This window comes from Bos taurus, chromosome 11, assembly GCF_002263795.3.
Source record: "Bos taurus isolate L1 Dominette 01449 registration number 42190680 breed Hereford chromosome 11, ARS-UCD2.0, whole genome shotgun sequence".
Classification (NCBI taxonomy): Eukaryota; Metazoa; Chordata; class Mammalia; order Artiodactyla; family Bovidae; genus Bos; species Bos taurus.
Genome location: NC_037338.1, coordinates 87,873,010 through 87,893,544, shown reverse-complemented (window position 1 = coordinate 87,893,544; position 20,535 = coordinate 87,873,010). Strand labels below are relative to the sequence as shown.

At 37.6% G+C, this 20,535-nt stretch overlaps 1 protein-coding gene across 1 annotated transcript in view; it reads right to left on the bottom strand.

Moving 5' to 3' along the window:
* Positions 1–371: 371 nt before the first annotated feature.
* The window catches only part of YWHAQ (tyrosine 3-monooxygenase/tryptophan 5-monooxygenase activation protein theta), a 31,159-nt gene continuing 10,995 nt past the window's right edge, over positions 372–20,535 (bottom strand). Inside the window, exons 3-6 of the mRNA NM_001078127.2 lie at positions 5,059–5,182; positions 3,126–3,289; positions 2,393–2,488; positions 372–1,450 (exon numbers count right to left, since the gene is read on the bottom strand). Coding sequence (NP_001071595.1) covers positions 1,391–1,450; positions 2,393–2,488; positions 3,126–3,289; positions 5,059–5,182 — 444 coding nt within the window. The 3' untranslated portion in view covers positions 372–1,390. The remainder of the gene's footprint in view (positions 1,451–2,392; positions 2,489–3,125; positions 3,290–5,058; positions 5,183–20,535) is intronic.

Genomic DNA, 20,535 nt, shown 5'->3' with positions numbered 1-20,535 from the left:
CTCTTAAGCTTTTAACATTCTGCTGGAATAGCCACTGAAGCATAATTCTAACACCAGCCAAAGCACTCACAATCACTTAATTTTGTCTGGTTTTAAAATGCCTACTTTAACAGTTCACTAATACCCTTTACGTCTAAGGAAGAGAGTGAGTGTCCACAAAACGGATCTGAGGTAAAACACCAACTCGGAAGAAATGCAATCCAGCTTCACACAGGTCCAGGCTCCCCAAGACAAGTGATCGCAACACAGAAAACCGGGCAGCACCGCTCCATTTCACAGAAGCAAAAAGGAAGCAGCAGTAAACTTCAGAAGGCAGTACACTCATCTGTCCCTTAAATGTGAATATGCAACTGTTACAAAGCCAGAGTAAATGGTTTATAAAATGTAATTTTATTTTATGTTACTCTGCTGTTACATAGGGCATAACATTTTCACAAGGCTTTTTTGGGACTACAGTCAATGATTAGCAACATACAATAGTGGTCCAACTCTCTAAATAACAATCACTAGACAAACTGGACACCCTCTCACATGTGCACAAATCTGCATGGAAAAGTACTAATGTTTTAGACTGGACTGTGTGCTTTTTTCCCCCTTTCTAGTGTATTAAGAAATGACATGCACTTTAATTTGCCAAAAGCAACGGTTGTATTCTGGCAGCAACATGCTACTTCTATTACATAGTAAAGTGAATACCAGAACTACAAAGGCAGGAGGTGTAAGTGAGTTTTTATTGGGAAGGGAAGTTGTCAACTTAAACAGCAGCAAATGAAGAGTGAATAAGGAAACTCCCTGTTGTCACAGATACACAAGACCTCCATCACATATGATACAGGAGGCATTTAATCTGTGATTCCCCCAGCCCCAAAATGTTGAATGCTTTTCCATTTAATCTAATACTTCTGGATTCCTACTAAAAAGGAATACATTAAGAGGATGGAAAAGTTGCTCACTGAAAGGAAATCTCTGAAGAAGAGTAAAGGAGGGAATGTAGAAATTAAGAAGTTATGTAGAACACTCTTTAAATTGTAATTAGCTACATTTTCATATCTTCACAGTAATACAAAACACAGTCACTTGCAGAACTGGTTCAGATTACTTAAATACCAGATACATTTTTAGTCTTCTACATAAGTGTTTGGAAGTTACTTATGTTTGTATGAAATGAAGCTATTAATACTTTTCTACAGCAGTAACTGCACACCAGGAAGGCTAAGACAAACACAAATCAAGGAATGGAGTTTTCCCAAAGCTGCAGTGTGAAAAGACTATAAACAGTTGATTCCATACACATGAATGGGTTTCTTTGCTATAGGAAATCCAAATGGAATAAGGAATGGAGATGAGTAAAAAGGTTTCAAGGGGAAGAAAGATGACACCCTGTATGCACTTAGTTTTCTGCCCCTTCTGCCGCATCACATTCTTCTCCTGCACTGTCTGATGTCCATAACTGGAAAGAAAAAAAAAAAAAAATCACATTAAGTTACTATTTCTAGATGACAATTATTTCAGGTCCAACTATTATATTAAAATATAATTGTGAAAGCAGTAAATTATTCAAATAGAGACTATGACTAAGATTAGAAGTTATATTTCTTAAAACCTCAAATATCATCAACTCTTCCTAAAGTGTATTCTAGGAGACCTTTCACTGTATATGTGCAAAGTGATATACTCTGAGTACATTTTTAAAGCTTACTGTAATATCAGTCAAAAAGAAGGTAACTAACATCCTTAGAATTTAATGCTAGTTTCAATTCCTGACAGCTCAATGCTATTCTTAAAAAGCATTACTGAAATATAATTTATGAGAGTAATAAGGCCAAAAATTTTTATCTAGCAGAAGAAAAAGCATCAAAACTGGGGCAAGGGGAGGGGCCACAGGAGAACTACATTTATATTAAAAGGTGAATTCCTTCTTCCACATTTTGTGTAAGATGTTAACATACCAAATGTTCTTGAACCTACAAAAGTTAAGTAAAACTCAACCTGTACTTTTTTCTCTATTACTTCTTCCTTGATGCCCTTTCTATACAAGTAGGGTGGAAAACTAAAGAAAAAAACAAATTAAAACAGACAAACTCTCCATATTAACATAATTTATCAACATCTTCATACCAGTGTAACAATAATGTTAATGAGTCCCTAAAATCTTAGTGTATTTTCTCAGGAAGGTCTTGATAAAATGCCTATTCAACTGCCTACAAAAGAAGAGTTGTCCTATACAAAATACTAGCATGTATTTAACATTTTTGTGTAATTTTTATACATCCGTTTTCTAAGACCAGGTGTAGTTCTACTGTAGCTTCCCTGGAAGACAGAGAGCCTGAATAGATATTGACACTTTTGTCCCTAAACAGGAAATACAAATGAGAAAAAGGGGGACGCTCACTGTGAGGTTGTCTCTCAGCAGCTGCATGATGAGGGTGCTGTCTTTGTACGAGTCTTCATTCAGTGTGTCGAGTTCTGCAATAGCCTCATCAAAAGCCTGACAAATATCAATATCCATGATGAACAATACTTAACATCAACATAAACTGATACTCTACGATCACAGACCATTTTTATGTAATATATGAACAGCCACCTTACTTTCTATTATCCATTAAAAAGAAAACTCAAATCACTTCCTCAGATTCTCAACATAAGAATTTTTGAGGATGACTTGAAATTTATAAAGATATATATACTTAGTCAGTTACACAAGCATTTCTTAGTTCTTTCATAGGACAGACAGCACAGTAGCTATGCCCAATATATTTCTTACAAATAAGAACTAGTATTTATTTGCCAAAATCCCTCTCAATGCATCCATTTTAAAATACTTTGAGGAGTGCAGAAATTCTAGTAATCGCACTTGGTAGGCATTACTTTCTGACCCTCTACATTTCTTTCATACTTTTTTGATTACTCTGACCAATATGCTCTTTAGACAGATCTTACTGCTTACAAACAAAGCTGGGAGAGTAAGGTAGTGGTAGGTCTCATGATGGTAAGAAAAAGAAGGAGATAATCAAATAAATGTAGGAGAAATCATACCTGGCTATCCAAGTAAAATGCCTAGAAATTAACATGCTTGCTATCTCAAATAACCTAAGCAAGGTATTTCTGGATGCGCATCTTACCGTTTTAGCCAGTGTGCAGGCCAGTTCCGGGTTATTGAGGATCTCATAGTAGAACACAGAAAAGTTAAGAGCCAGCCCCAGCCGGATGGGGTGTGTGGGTTGCATCTCTTTCTTGCTTATATCGAAAGCCTCTTGGTAAGCTCCTTGGGAATTATCTATCGTTTCTGTGAAGCGAAAAAAACGAAATAAAAAAACATGGTACTGAAAATATCCCATCTGGTATACAGTCACACCTTTAACACATGCTACTAAGTTGGTAGAACCAGTCTTTGCTCTGCAGCATTCTTTTGAAATCACGGTAGTAAACCCAAAACATTATCTTGTACCAGGTTATTAAAAAACACTAGTTTATAAGGCTGCTTGCTTATACTCAGCTTAGTTTAAAACAACATCAACAACGACAGCATAAGAGACTCTATTTTTGTTACTTATCTGTAAAAACAATACTGATCCTTGGTTTCAAGATATATTAATGTGAAAGCAACATAAAAGTGCCAGTATATAATCACAATCTGATCTGAGTTTGATGACTGGCCTAATAAAAATGTCACCTTCCTGAAAAAAATCTTCAGGAAGTACTACCAACACTAATCTGATGATGTCATATCTTGAAAAGGTTAGCTTTTCTGAATGAGGCCACCACGCCCATTACAAGCTCTAAAAAGCCTGACCTAACAGAAATTAAGTTATCCCTTTAGAACCCAAATATTCACTTTTTTTTTCTCCTCTGAAATGGCACATTTACTGATCTAAACATAGCTGGTATAGCCCTCACACTGAACTAAGGAGCTTGCTCTCTCGCACACAAGGAGGTGCTGCAATGGGAGCACTGAAGTGTCTCAGTTTCCAGACTGTAAATACAGACTATTTACAAGTCCCAGACTGCTGGAGTGTTCTACGTTTAGGACGAGAAAATCCCAAAAAACCAGCAAGGGTTAGATCAGTTAATGCTGGGGCTATGGCCCAGTCTCCAAAGATATCCCTTGATGAGCTGACATTTATAAATGTTCAGTCTGTGCAAACATCTTTCACATACCAGTTTGCTTATCTTTGTGGCAAAAGAAATTATACATTGGTAACACAACAGTTTAAGTGTACAGACTGTTACAGCAAAGTACAAAAGTTTTCTCTATCTTCAATTACACTGATACAGGGGATAGTAAAACTCACATTTACTTAGTAACTCTTTGTAGAAAAGAGAAGAAGCCATAACTACCATTTTCAGGGGCATGCCTTTTTCGGATGGGGTAAAATTAGGAATAAAATAAACTAATTGAAAAAAAAATGAGTTATGTGATACTTGTACCTAAAACTTCCTTGATAAATTTAGCAGCAGGCACATACATAACATACTACAGTATACTCAACTACCAATACTCCAGAGACTGGGTTCACTACTAATAAATTCACTTCAGCTTTTTTAACAGTCAAGTTAGGAAATTTGGTTCCTCTTTTCCCCATATCTCTGCTTTCTGTGATAAATTATATACCAGCAGTAATACTCTCATCTCATTTCTCCTCTGTATCTGGTTATGGGTAATTAGTCAGTGTTATGAGCCCTCAAAACAGGTAGTAAGAGTTAATAAATTAATATGTCAAGCAGAAGTAAAACGTCTTCTGTATGTAATTTTTAGTCATCTTAAGTTTCAAGATACAAGATGCTGAAGACCACATGACATAACAGAATCACCCAAAGCATATGTAAAGAACTCTGGGGCTAAAAATATGGTGAACCAAATTCTAAAGCCTGAAAGATTATGTTTGTTTTTAATAATCTTATCAGATTATAATCAGAGTTTATGAATTTTTCATAAAGAGCACATAATGTAAATTCATGACTGTATTTTCATTTTTGAGAACATAAGATAACATTACAAACTTATTCTCCCTTCCTTTTATATTTTAGCTTTACCCATAAACCGAATACACTTACGCTTCCGATCATCACCACAAGCAACTTCAGCAAGGTACCGGAAGTAATCTCCCTTCATTTTCAGATAGAAGACCTTACTCTCTGGATTAGTTGCATTGGCTATTAAATACTTATCCAACAATTCCTGAAAGAAATAAGTTACAACATTAGGCACTAGTAAAAACAACTGCCACAGTAATCCACACCATACCACCCTGGACTGGAAGCATGGCTAGAAAGCAGGGGTCAGGTGGTTATCATTAGTTGAATGCTTTGGGATCACAACAAGTCATAATGGTAAAGCTAGATTACATCAAACACTAATTAGAAAGAGCCTGTCTGTCTACTCATCCATTCATTTAAGCAAGCATTTCCTGATACTTGGGCCTCCCTTGTGGCTCAGCTGGTAAAGAATCTGTCTACAACGAGGGAGACCTGGGTTCGATCCCAGGATTGGGAAAATCCCCTGGAGAAGGGAAAGGCTACCCACTCCAGTATTCTGTCCTGGAGAATTCCATGGACTCTATAGTCCATGGGACTGCAAAGAGTTGGACACAACTGAGCGACTTTCACTTTCACGATACTTGCTGGGTGCTAGGCACTCTACTTGACCAGAGGGGATATAAAGATAAAGTCCCTGCCCTCAAAAGAGTCCACAGTCTAATAAGAAAAGAAGTGAGTACACCATTAACAGGGCAGCTCTGTAAGAGGCTATGGAAGCACAGAGGGAATGTCTCGCTCTATTGCAGATGGTCATCGTTAAGACAGGCTTCCCTGGAGACGGGGTGTCTGACTTGTCAAGAAGTTACAGAGGGAAAGCAGCAGTTAGAAAACAAGGATGTGCAATCATTTTAGAGAGGAGAAATAAAATATTTAAGACATAAGAGTATGAAGAAGACTACAGTCCCAGAACAAGTAAGTCATTATGGCCTAGAGCAGGGCTACTCAGTGTCCTCTGCAGACTAGAGCTCATCCAAAAGGGGGAGAAGTACAGGGGTCGAGAGGAAGAGCTCTAGAAACGTTTCAAGCAATACGAGAGTCATGTCCCTCATGTGGAACTATTTTTTTAAATTGGGTTAATATTTAAGTCTTTTATTAAGACTTAATATATGACTTAATATATTAAGTCATAATATTTATGTCTTTCTTTCCCTCATTTTGTACTAGGAAATGTCCACTTGATCCAATGAGCCAGTGCCTCTCAAACTGAGGTATTTGCACAAGGTGCCCCTAGGAGTATTAAAAAGTCACAAAAAACAAACATGATAGATCTTCTTGGACTATCAATTTTGCTTGATGTTAAGTAATTTAAAAATCTTTCTGTAATAAAAAATATTATAGAGAATAAAATTATTTTAGAAAATTTAAAACAGTAACACACCTCAGATTTGTTTTGGGAGTAAAATCAACAAATAGATAGTGAAGAAGTAAAAAATGGCTTAGAAAATATACCTTTAACTCAAGAACTTTCTTGTTTATGTGAATAAAAAGCACCTAAACAAAATGCAGTGATTATATGCATGTTAAAGGAAATAAAAACATTTTATATCTTTAATGAAAAATATGTTTAGGTTAAAAAAATATATTTTAAAAGGTTCTCTGAAGCTCAAGGGAAGTTAAACTTAGGATTACAGTTAAATTACCTAATGAAGCCCCAGAACCATATACATTATAAAAGTGGCAGCTATCAAAAGTGTGGCTTACATCTGGAAAGCTGCTGGGCCAAGGCCGAAGTAACAGAGGGACCACACCCAAACACTGAAGTCAACTGAGACTAAATGTTGCTTCTTAATTGAAGGCTCATGTTTTAAGAGTTTTCTGTTGCCAGACATCACTAATACAATTTTAATAGTACTGAAACAAACTTGAGGAAAAACTCTTTCCCAGAATTGTACAAAATCATACTACTGTACTCTTGCCTGGAAAATCCCATGGACAGAGAAGCCTGGTGGGCTGCAGTCCATGGGGTCGCTAAGAGTCAGGCACGACAGCAACTTCACTTTCACTCTTCACTTTCATGCACTGGAGAAGGAAACTGCAGCCCACTCCAGTGTTCTTGCCTGGAGAATCCCAGGGACAGCAGAGCCTGGTGGGCTGCTGTCTCTGGGGTCGCACAGAGTCGGACACGACTGAAGTGACTTAGCAAATACTACTGTAACTTATCCCTCGAATGCCATTTTTACATATCATGGATGACTTTTAACTTTAAAATAACATCTATGGGACACTGAAATTTAGGTCTTTTTTTTTTTTTATAGGGGTGCAATGGTAAGACAGCCACAAAAAAGTTCTCTGAGTTTCTAAATCTCAAACTGACTCAGTCATCCCTAACTTTAAAAAAAAAGTAAACCAAAAGTAGATTCTGAGAAGCATTATCAAACAACGCCAACACAATATTTCTACTGTGGTAACCAACACCGCTACTTGCATCTGAACTAAGGAACTACAATGTAAAATGAAGTGCCTCTCACTTTTCTTTTTCTCCAAGTGAGATTCCACAGAGGATCTCCAAAACAGTGCCAGCTCTGGAAAACACAGTACTTACAATCAGAAAAAGAAAAAAAAAGCTACTAGGAACATTTAAGACCTAGATCTCTGTGACTAAGTTTGGCAGAAATGTGGGAGCAGGGGCTCAGAAAAGCCTGACTGGAATGAAGATATGGGGAGATGAGAGAGAAACGTGATTCTAGCTCTCATCACCCCTCCATCACTTGAGGCAATATATGCGAGTGCTCATGAGGACTGTCTTACTGACACACTGGCCTTCCAAGGATTCAGAAAGCTGCTAAACAGCTACTGCATTAGTGGTTACACAGCCACTTATTAAGCAAACTGTACACTCTTCCCTTCTAAAATGATTAACTTTGATCACTAGTTTGCATATAGCCATTACGTACGATTTACAGTGTTGGCTTTTATTAAGTGACTTGTGCATTACTTCCATCCTGGAGTTCAGCCAGGTCATGGTTCTTTGTCAGATGCCACTAGCTCTCTGTGAAGGAAACAACAGGTACAGAATAACTCTGTCTTTTCACGTGCTGTCAAGCAGTAGCCATGCAGATTTTAGCCCAATTAAAAAACATTGGATTCTGCTTTATGTCTTACCAAAATGATCATGGCTATATCAGGTATTATACATACCAGTTATTCATTATTAATACCACATAGAGTAAAGGTTAAACATACTTATGGTATATAGCATAGATATACATTTTTTTTTGTAAAAAAAAAAAAAAATTAAATTATAAAGAAGACTCAATACAGGTTAGACAGTAAAAACCAAAATGACAAGTGGCTCCCTGGAATGAGAAAATCTTCCTAGATAAGGTCATTGGTAAAAAGTCAGTAGAGAGGAAGTGAATCAATTTTTAACATTAACGTATTTAAAAGTCCCTTCCACTAATTTGTCCTGTCATTACTCTCGTCGATAAAACAGGCGATCCCCTTTGTAACTCTTCAACCAGCAAATTTTATGATCCTGGGAGGCTTGGAGAGCTAAATCCGGGTTCCCTCCAGGGCTGAGTGTCACTTGACCAAGAGGCAGAACCAAGAAGTACATGCCTTTTTGAGAGACATGTGACTAAGTCAGTGCACTAACTACCCAAAATTACAAGATGTACTAGAAACAGAACATTCTAGACCAAAGAAACTCAAATACGAGCAAAAGTCAGAGGAAATAGCCATTATTATAGAAGTCATTTCAGGAGACACTGACAGACCTTAGAATAAGCTTAATCTCAGAAAAACAGGATGGGGATAACAATAAAGAGGATTGTATCATAAAAGTGGTAAAGAACCACTCAAGAAATGGAAACTGTCAAGAAATAAGTGATGCAAATTTAGTACAGTAACTAATTCCTCAACCCCATATCTTAGAGAAAAGATTAGGAATAACCAAACTCCAATACTAATTCTATCTCTAGGAGTGAATTATTTTTACATACAATAGTCCAACCATCACTTCAATTAACTTTTCCAAAGTACTTCATTAGGCTGCAGTGGTTAATAGTCTGTGGCATTCAACAAATATTTTTACCTTAAATTTACTTATAAGTGATTTGTTTTATAGACAAAACATATTCCTCATTATATAGTTTATACACCAAACTGATTTTTTAAGTGAGCAAATAACCAATGAAGAATCTTAAAACACAAACAAAATAATTGACAGGAAATAAAAAAATGTTCTAAGGAGTTTCAATTTCCTATCAGCTTACTGAAATTCATTAAATAAAAATACTACTAATATGTTCAATTTCTAACTTCAGGGTATATATACTAGTAGTCACTATCTGTATATTTTTATCAGCACATTATCACAAAAGATTACATTATTCATTCAACAAATATTTAAGCGTTCAATATGTTAAACTGTGTTTAATAGTTTAACACAGTATGTTAAACTGTGCCAAGCTGTATCTTAACCACTCATGTATATGTTATTTATATAGAGAGAACCATTATGATAAATTTTAAAAATGAATAAAATCACCAAGGAATTAAGAAACTTATACAAAGTCATATAATAAATTAGATGGGACCAGAATCGGAAAATAAAGCTAGCATTCTAAGCACCACCCTATAAACAATGGAGCATATCTATCAGAGATAAGGCTTTGGTCTTAAATTATTCAATTAGTAAATTAGCAAACAAAAGAATATAGAGTAACATAACTGTTCAACAAATGGAACATTTATCTAAGCTATTTATCTAAAGCTATTTTTTTTAATAAATCCCAACTTCAAGAATTATATACAGTATAAAGAACCACTGACAAGTAGGAAGAATTAAGTCTCTAGAAAAAACTGTTAGGTTTAATTCCAAGAGACCAAAATCAAAGTAAAATTCAATACTCAAGAAGGAAGTCATATTTCATCCAGGAAATTCTATTGGATTTTATAAACAGGCAGAAACCATGGAGGAAGAGGACATTTCCAAGGCAGAGCCCATGTCACAGGAAAAGGCACAACTGTACAAACAGGTAGAAAGTCACTTGAAGATGGTAAAATCTTAAAACAAAAAGTAGAAAAAATTGCCCAAGATACCAAAAGTACATTTTAAAAAGGAATCAAATCTCACAATATTCATCATAAATTACAACTGAACCTCAGTGGAACGAATGCTGAACCAAAAATCTGGTTTTCTATCTATAACAAGTTCCTTAATTTCTTCTACAAAATAATAGAAATATTTTCTAGTTTTAATAATCTACGCTAATTCTAAGGTACTAAATCAAAGGAGCAACCTGTTAAGTAGAGCAACTTCCAGATAAAAATGTTTCCTTAATATTTTTCATTCACAAAATTCTGTAAATACGGTATGTTAAACATTTAGCACATTGCCTACCACACAGTAAGACTCATTATTTGTTAAATGAACATTAACCATGACATAGCCACATGGTAATGAAATGGATGCAAAGCAAAAAAAAGTCACACATAGTACAAGTACAGGGCTTAAAATGGCACAGGACTTTTCTTGAATAATTTTTCTAATTCTCTATTTTTATCAAAGTAATAATGTACAATCATTAATTAATCAGCATTCTAAATTTTTTTTTAAGTCCCTCCCATTCTTTTCTCTGTTTAACTCCTTCAGCAAATGTGTGTGTGTGTGTGTGTGTGTGTGTGTGTGTGTGTGAGAAATCATGATCTCATACTAATATATCCACAATTCCAATTCAACCTCACAGGATTCTTCTTCCTTTACTTGGATCTTCACACAAAGACAGACTCTGGTTTCCATTAAAATAATATGTAATACATGTCATCACCTAAAACTCAAAAGTGAAAAATAAACTCTCTCTCCCTTCCCTGGATCCTGAGACAGCCAGTTCTTCCCCTCCCAAGGCAACCATCACCATCATTTTCTTCTACGTTCTTCCAGATATTTTATACATTTTAAATCCACATACATTCCCATTCTCATGTTAGTCTACTATGTACACCTTGCCTCTTCCATATAATAATTCCTCTGAGATCATTCCCTATTCACATGTTATAACTGTCTCACTCTGTAATACATAATAACATTGAAGAGCACTGTGTATGCCTACTATAATTTAGTCTACTCTGATGAACATTTAAGTTGCTTCCCATCTGGTGGTATTTCCAACAATGTACCAAATGTACACTTGATCCTTGGAAGAAAGATGCTGAAGCGTCCTTCCTCAGGCAATTTTAATTTACATCCCCACTAGCAATGTGTGAGTGTTCCAATTTCTCAGCATCCTTCTGAACCCAGGGTATTATCAAACATTTTTTATCTTTTCCAATCTAATAAGGAAAAAATCTTACTATAATTTTATTTACAGTTTTCTTAAACAGTATGTTTAAATCCTTTGCCATTTTCCCAAAGAGTTTTTTCCCTTACTGTTATGTACGGATATATGTTATGTTATACTGTTATGTAGAGATATATGTCCATTTTTCAGATGTATCTCATATAACTTCATGTATTCCAAGATTCTATCTAGCAATAAATTATATTAAATCAGATGTAATATTACCAACGTTTCTGACCCATAAATTAACGACTATTTGATTCTAACACAAACAAAATATACAAGCAGAAGACTTAACTGAAATACAAGTCTGAATGTGTGTTTAGGTTCTGCCCACCTGACCAGATGAAATGAGAACACATATTAAATGTGACCTGAACACTAGCATATCAGATTAAAAGATACACACACACCCCTCTCACTCACTCCTATATGAAGTATTTAATAAATTTATAACATCACCTTAAATAGACAGGTAGAAACGTAACTTTCTAGTTGGGCAATACAGTGAGACCAAGCACTTTCCCTTCTAAAAATAATCAAAATGCTAAACAGAAATAGATAAAATAGTAGAAAAAATTATAGCAAAGTTCCAAAGGAAGGAAGGGAGATACTCAAGAGCTAGATAGGAAGATGAAACAAAGTTAGAGCAAAAAGCAAAACTTTGTCATTGCTGAGAAGTAGCAAGAAAGCAATTTCCTGGACTTCTAGGGGTTATGGGCATAGTTTCCCACGAAAAACTAAAAACCAAACACAATCTGTGCAGGTGCTATTCAAATTTTTATCTCATATATGATGTTTGACTCTATAAGCTGAAAGTGTGCGTAAAAGTGGGCTGTGGCTTATTGTGCCCAGCAGAAACAAATCATCAAAACCACTTCCATAATCCAAGGTACCCACACAAGTTCCATAGGAAATACCACATCCAAAATTTTTAAAATAACAAAACTAATCAAGGAACAGATACACCATGATGAGAGATCAACAAACAGATGGTTAGTACCCAAAACCTTAAATGAAACAGTGTGCATTAAAACATAAATTAAGAAAAATGTTTATAAAGACTCTTGAAGAATCCTTTAAGGATATATATTTTAGTATTTACAGATTAAACAGATGATGCCCAGGACTGGCTTCAAAATAATGGATGTGTGTCTGTGGGGATATAAACAAAATTCATAATTGCCAGGGCAGGGTAATGGTACACGGGGAGTTATTACAACATTCTCTTTATTTTTGTTAAGTTCGAAATTTTTCTTGATTAAAACAGCCGAAAATATTGGAGAGGAAAAAAATAACAGAAGTCCAAAGATAGGATACAATAATTCAAAACCGTAATTCAAAAAGATACATGCAGCCCAATGTTCACTGCAGCACTATTTACAATAACCAAGACATGGAAGCAATCTAAATGTCCATCAACAGAAGAAAGGATAAAGAAGTGGTACATATGTACAACGGACTATTACTCAGGCATAAAAAGGAATGAAATTTGTGCCTACGTCTTGCAGAGATGTAGATGGATCTAGAGACTGTCATACAGAGTGAAGTAAGTCAGAAAGAGAAAAACAAATACCGCTTATATATGAAATCTAGAAAAATCATACAGATCAACTAATTTGCAAAGCAGAAATAGAGACCCAGACATATGAATACCAGGAAGAGAAGGTAGGATGAATTGGGGGACTGGGATTAACATATATACACAGCCGCTGCTACAGTTAGTCACTTCAGTCGTGTCTGACTCTGTGCGACCCTAGGGACTATAGCCCACCAGGCTCCTCTCTAGACAACAAAACCAGAGCGGGTTGTTATGCCTCCTCCAGGGGACGTTCCTGACCCAGGGATCGAACCCAAGTCTACTGCACTACAGGCAGATTCTTTACTGCTGAGCCACCAGGGAAGCCCCATATATACACTACTATATATAAAATAGATAACTAATGAGAACCTACTGTACAGAACTGAGAACTCTACTCAGTGCTCTGTGGTGACCTAAGTGGGAAGGAAATCCAAAACAGAAGGGATATATGCATATGTAAAGCTGAATCATTTTGCTGTACAGGTGAAACACACACAACATTTTAAAACAACTGTACTTCAATTTAAAAAAAGAAAAGCATCTTGGAGATGGGGGAGAGAATTTTTTAAATTAAAAAAAAGGACTTCTCTAGTGGTCCAGTGGATAAGAATCCACCTGCCAATGCAGAGGACGGGGGATCTGATCCCTGGTTTTGGAAGATTCCACATGCATCAGGGTAAGTAAGCCCATGTGCCATAACTACTGAACCTTCGCTTAGAGCCTGTGTTCCTCAACAAGAGAAGCCCCTGCAATGAGAAGCCCGTGTACTGCAACAAAGAGAAGCCCCCGCTAACCGAAACAAGAGAAAAGCCCAAGCAGCAATCAAGACCCAGTGCAACCAAAATAAATTATTTTTTTAAAAAGCAGTAAAAGAGAAGGCATGTTTGAAGAAACTCCTCAGAATGCAGAACAAAGAACCAGCAAGATGAAAAAATGTGGATAAGTCAAAAAGATGCAAGATAATATGCAACAGAAATTCCAGGAGAAATTAGAATGAGGAAGAAATGTTACGTAGAGATAACGGCTGAGATTCTTCCAGTTACTAGTATAAATAATCCTCAAAGTGGAAAAGCACACTAAATCCAAAAAAAAAAAAACGAATTCATATGTAGACCAGCATGGGAACACTGAGGAATGTCAAAGACAAGAAAATTCTTAAAAGCAACCGAAGAAATGACACATTACCTATAAGGAAAGAAACAACAGTATGGCTGACAAGTTGATTTTTTATGAGAAAACAATCAAGTATCTTAAAAGTGAGGAGAAAAAAACTGTCAGCTAAAATTTCATAACCAAATAAAGTACCATATAAAAGCAAGTGCAAAATGAAGATGTTTCCAGACAAAGATAGAAGTTCCTGCTTAGACCTTTACTGAAGAACCCCTTTAGTTAGGAAGAAAGTAATGGAACAAGAGAAGTCACCAAGTAGAGTAATACAGTAACTAAAATATGTATTTTAGAGTAACTGGAAAATTCCTGGTCATAATCTATGAAAACAACTCTTCCAAAATTGCAATATAGACTCATTACAAGATGCTGAATAACAATACATATGTGACACCTCATGTTTGCAGAGGATAGTATTTCAGATTATTTATAAGGCCAAAAGTTCTTTCATATTAAGTATGTGCAGAGGATTGAGTTGGCTGTTAAGAACATATGCTTTCCAATCCTCTTTTAGAAGATTATCTAAATTTTTAAGGATAGTTAATATGTTCCCCCTTGTTTAATCCAACAAGTGTCTGGCTTTAAGACTACACTTTGTATTATCATAGTTCAATTGGCTACTAGAAGGAAATATTTCACTAGGATAATCATGGATCTGAAACATTTCAACAGCTCACTATCTATTTTAAGGTAACTGACAAGATGTGGACTCATTTTAGATATTTATTGGCAGGAATTTAGCCAATATTTATATGCTAATGCTCACAAAATCTGCCTTTTATCTAGCTAGGTAATTTACTTCTGTAGCTCCTACCTCATTTTACTGCAATTAATGACAATCCCTACTTTGCAGCCTGTTGTGAAGACTGAATGACTCAACATAAATTACTTAGAACACTGCTTGGTACACAAATCTCCATCACCGCGCACCACCACACAAGTCTCTTTAAGCACCGGGCACAGTGCTCCTATCTGTATTTATGGACATTGGGATGGGCCATTGGGACTTCACTCATCCTAAAACATATTAAATTTGCCTTCCAAACACATCTCCTATTAATTCTCCTCCCGTACTAAATTTTGTTTTCAGAAAAGCACTCCCTTGCCCTAGTTAGAAACCTGAGTGTTATCCTAGTGCTTCCTTGGCCTCACTCCTCGATCAGTGATCAGTGAAAAGTCGCTCAGTCATGTCAGACTCTTAGTGTCAGACTACACAGTTCATGGAATTCTCCAGGCCAGAATACTGGAGTGGGTGGCCTTTCCCTTCTCCAGCGGAATCTTCCCAACCCAGGGATCGAACCCAGGTCTCCCATATCGCAGGCAGATTCTTTACCAGCTGAGCCACAGGGAAGCCCAAGAATACTGGAGTGTGTAGTCAATCCCTTCTCCAGCGGAATCTTCCCAACCCAGGAATCGAACCAAGGTCTCCTGCATTACAGGCGGATTCTTTACCAGCTGAGCCACAAGGGAAGCCCAAGAATACTGGAGTGGGTAGTCAATCCCTTCTCCAGCGGATCTTCCCAGCCCAGGAATCAAACCAGGGTCTCCTGCATTGCAGGTGGATTCTTTACCAACTGAGCTATCAGGGAAGCCCTCATATCACTCCCCTAGCACCCCATATTTAGTCACTCAAGCCTATGGATGTAGTATTTTCCAAGACTTTAGAAACTTTCTTGAAGAAGCACAGTATACTTTTGGAACACACATCTCCCCTCTCTTAACTATAAACCACTAAAGAAGACTTTATTTGATCTAGAGTCACACACACACACACACACACACACACATTTGTATAGTAAGTTAACAAAAATGTAAGACAAGTGTAATATGACAGTATGTAAATATACTTTAAAAATAAGGATGAGTCAATCAGACTGAACAGTGCTCAAAGGCATGGAAACAGAAGAAGGATACAGACACTGAAGGAAAAGGATACAATATACAGTCATAATCAGGAAGTTGCTTACTTGGAGGACCAACTGTACTTATTATACTACATCGTTTTATGTGACAGACTTGTATTTGCAGATTTTGGTTTCATGGAGGCTCCTGGAAATCAATCCCCATGATACTAAGGGATAACAATTAATTTATACTCTTAGGTGAGTGAGAATCCCAATCAATTCACTGACTAATCCATGCCCTACCCAGGAGATGACAGCCATTAAACATGTGAGCAGCCATGCAATTTCTCATGTCATAATGCCACATTTCCTAAGCAACTCCCTCATTATGACTTGATTCCTATGTGAGCCTGCCTCCTGAATGAGTACTTACTGGTCACACCACACGTACTTCAATCTTTGTGCTAGTTATTCCTCACTGTAAATGAATAAATGAATACTATCTGTTTCATACACCAGTTACATGAGCCTGATTATCACTGGATCTATCTATGAAAAATAGCTCCACCCTGATGTGTTTGAGTCAACAAGGCTGAAGGTCATACAATAAACTCCCAGAGGTAACACACCCCCTTCCCACCACTCCATCCACAATCTTACTTCTCTGCAGTGTCACATGGATGAGTATTCTAACACCTTTTGAAATATGAATAGCCACTAGACCTCAATATGCCCTAAACAGAAATAAATTTCTAAACCTGTTTTTATATTTCCATTGCTTATTTCTACTAGTCATCGCACCATCACTCCTACCCACAGCTCATCACAACCTCTGATTTTTCACTCTCCATTTCCCACCCTACCACCAACTGTTCAGCCAATATTTTCACCTGTCCTCTCAGTCTCATTCCTATTTCTACTACCCAGAATTAACCATATCATTTCACTTCAACTAATCCAATAATCTAACTGATCTACCAGGTTTTAGGTTTTCTTCTTTCTCTAACCCATTTTATACCCTGCTGTAAGATTAATAAGCATAAATTCCATTCTGGGTATGTTAATCCACTGTTCAAAAAATCCTAATGGCCTGTTAAAGAATAAACTTAAAGCCTAGCGCACATGGTCCTCCAAGATTATACTCCAAACCTAGAGCCTTTGACTAACGTAAGTGATAAGTAAGGGCTGATGTCCTCGGCCATCACAGCAGTGGGTGAAGCTGGGGGAGAGATCCAATTTCCCCAGTGTGCCATACAGTATGGCTCTTCCTGTATGCCACAACACAAAGAAGCTGGGAAGCACTGTCTCGGGTGACTGACATCCAAGACATATCCATTATCACCGCTCCTGCACTAGCAGGTTCAGGTTCACTTCAGTTCAGTTCGGTCGCTCAGTCGTGTCTGACTCTTTGCGACCCCATGAATCGCAGCACGCCAGGCCTCCCTGTCCATCACCAACTCCCGGAGTTCACTCAGACTCACGTCCATTGAGTCAGTGATGCCACCCAGCCATCTCATCCTCTGTTGTCCCCTTCTCCTCCTGCTCCCAATCCCTCCCAGCATCAGAGTCTTTTCCAATGAGTCAACTCTTCGCATGAGGTGGCCAAAGTAGTGGAGTTTCAGCTTGAGCATCATTCCTTCCAAAGAAATCCCAGGGCTGATCTCCTTCAGAACGGACTGGTTGAATCTCCTTGCAGTCCAAGGGACTCTCAAGAGTCTTCTCGAACACCACAGTTCAAAAGCATCAATTCTTCGGCATTCAGCTTTCTTCACAGTCCAACTCTCACATCCATACATGACCATTGGGAAAACCATAGCCTTGACTAAACGGACCTTAATTGGCAAAGTAATGTCTCTGCTTTTGAATATGCTATCTAGGTTGGTCATAACTTTCCTTCCAAGGAGTAAGCGTCTTTTAATTTCATGGCTGCACTAGCAGGAGGAGCAGAGAATTACGAGGTAGCTCTGAAATACAGCAGCACGCTAAGAAACAAAACAGTAGGTATGGGCACATGAAAAGACAAACGCTGTAAGTATAATATCTCCAGCACTATGCAGAGAAGATGGTCTTGGGTCTCTGAAGAGTCTTCAAGTAGCAAGGCTGGACACAGCAGAGTTGAGAGTTTAGTCATTAAGATAATCCGGTCTGCTGCTTCTTGTTGGTTTCTGTGCTCATCAAACAATCTTCTAATGCTAATTTGGCTTCTCCAATAAATTTGTCTTCAAACAGTAAACACTGCTAGACAATGACTGCCTCACCTGTAGCTCTGGCAGCTCCCCTATCTGTGTGCCAATGAACATCTGGAGCCCATGAGTCCAAGGGGACAAACGCTGGGCTGTAAGTGTACATTGCTCTGTTGCTCATCTGGCACCCTGACAGACAGACCAACAAACAATTCTTCCTTATCCTGACCTGAGGGAGGGAAATCTGTAAAGATGTGTTATCAAGTCTTCATATCTCCCAATTTCTATTTACTAAAATGTAAACAGCTCTGGAACATTCATGAATGTGAACATGCCATTCTGGGAGAAAGGGCGTAGACTAAAAACCACCTTGTATAAAAAGTGTTCAGACTTTTGAGATATGATTCTAAAAGTAATAAAAGATCTAAAATTCAATGCTGGTTGAAATATATGTCAAATTAATAATCTAAAATTAATATGAATTAATGTGACATGATGACCTGTCATCGTGGTCAGAGAAATTAATATAGATTCCTCAGATCCAAAGGGATATGTGCTACTGTAGTCACAGTGAAAGCAAAAGAAGCCAGAGTGGTCCAAGCAATTGTGTGGTTAATTATTTTTGTGGGCAAAAGGAAACAAGGAGATAAAACCCAGAAGATAAATAGGGGAAGAAACAAAAAAAGAATTCACGGTTCTCAGAAAAAGAGAAAAAACTTTACTATGTCCCTGTCCCCAGTTATTTCTGAAGTCTTTCTCCTGGCCCACAAGCTGTTGCGCATCCCATGACGCAGGCGAAACGAGCACCAGGGACAGCAGTACCGTTGCCAACATCTACTGGAGCACAGTGGCGCTTTTAGGGGCCCTTTTGTGAGGACAATACCCCTCTCTCCTCTCCTAAACAATGAGCACTTAAAAAATAAAAATACTCTCCTGTAGAAGAAGTTTGTCTTATCTTCCAACTCAGCTACAGAGCTGTTACAATGCAGTGGTGAAGACACATAACAGAAAGAGTTTTAGCCTCAGACAAATAATGAGGCTTGTGTAAACTACAACGTTAAAGAAAATCACGATCTTTGTCCCCTTACTTCACCCAAAGCAGCCGAGCCAATTCCAGATACGCTTAGAAACAAGTGTAGTGTCCAGTCCTTTGTCTCTGACCTGCTGTTTCTCCATGTTTTAGCAGCTGGATACTGAGTGGCCACAACAGCAAGATAGGAATGTTATCCTTTTACCTCAAAGTTCCCAACTTTCTGGCCAAAATACAAAGGTCTGGAAGGACAGTTTAATACATACACTGGCAATACTAATACTGCTTTCCAAATCTGCCAATCTGCATCAAAAACAATTACACATACACAGCCACAATTTGCCAACATTTACAGATCAGTGCTACCAGAAGAACCAAGGCGAAAATCAATGTCCATACTTCCTTCCCCTTAGAGACTAAGAAACTATGTTAGCATCCAAAAACTATTTTAGCCCCTGCAATGTGCAAAGTAAAACAAGACAAATGATAGTGAGAAAACAAGAGTGTTCCTTAAAAGGAAAAGAAAAGAAAACAAAACGAACAGAACAGGAAGTCAAATCTTAGTTTGGTCCTAAGTAATCCAACTGGACAGACATCCTAAAAGAAAATACATTCAAGCAATTAAAAATAGGTCAAAAGTGCCTTCCTAGCTTAGTAGATGGGTCAAGTTTTGCTATATCCTAGGAAAACTACCAAAAATGGATAACGGCGAAGATACCAGTGTACTTTCACATGAGCTTTGTCTTTTGTGAGTCTACACATTTCTACATTATAGAAATTACACAATTATTTGCAGATTAACTTTCCCATCTATGGCTAAATCGCACCAAACGCATTCATCTCTGCAGCTGTACTATATACAACCCTCTGGTCTAGCCTTTAGTCTACAAAATCTATTTCAGGGCATAAAGAGAAGAACAGGGTCAACAGGAATTTCAGTTCAGTTCAGTTCAGTCGCGTCCGACTCTTTGCGACCCCATGAATCGCAGCACGCCAGGCCTCCCTGTCCATCACCAACTCCCAGAGGTCACTCAGACTCACGTCCATAGAGTCAGTGATGCCATCCAGCCATCTCATCCTCTGTCGTCCCCTTCTCCTCCTGCTCCCAATCCCTCCCAGCATCAGAGTCTTTTCCAATGAGTCAACTCTTCGCATGAGGCGGCCAAAGTACTGGAGTTTCAGCTTTAGCATCATTCCTTCCAAAGAAATCCCAGGGCTGATCTCCTTTAGAATGGACTGGTTGGATCTCCTTGCAGTCCAAGGGACTCTCAAGAGTCTTCTCCAACACAGCAAACATACAGGAGGATGTTCAAAGCTTTAATGTCTAACTGAGGATACTTTACAACATATATTTAGCACCAGACTATGGCAAATCCATCTGGAGCAAAACGTGCAGCAGACTAAAGAA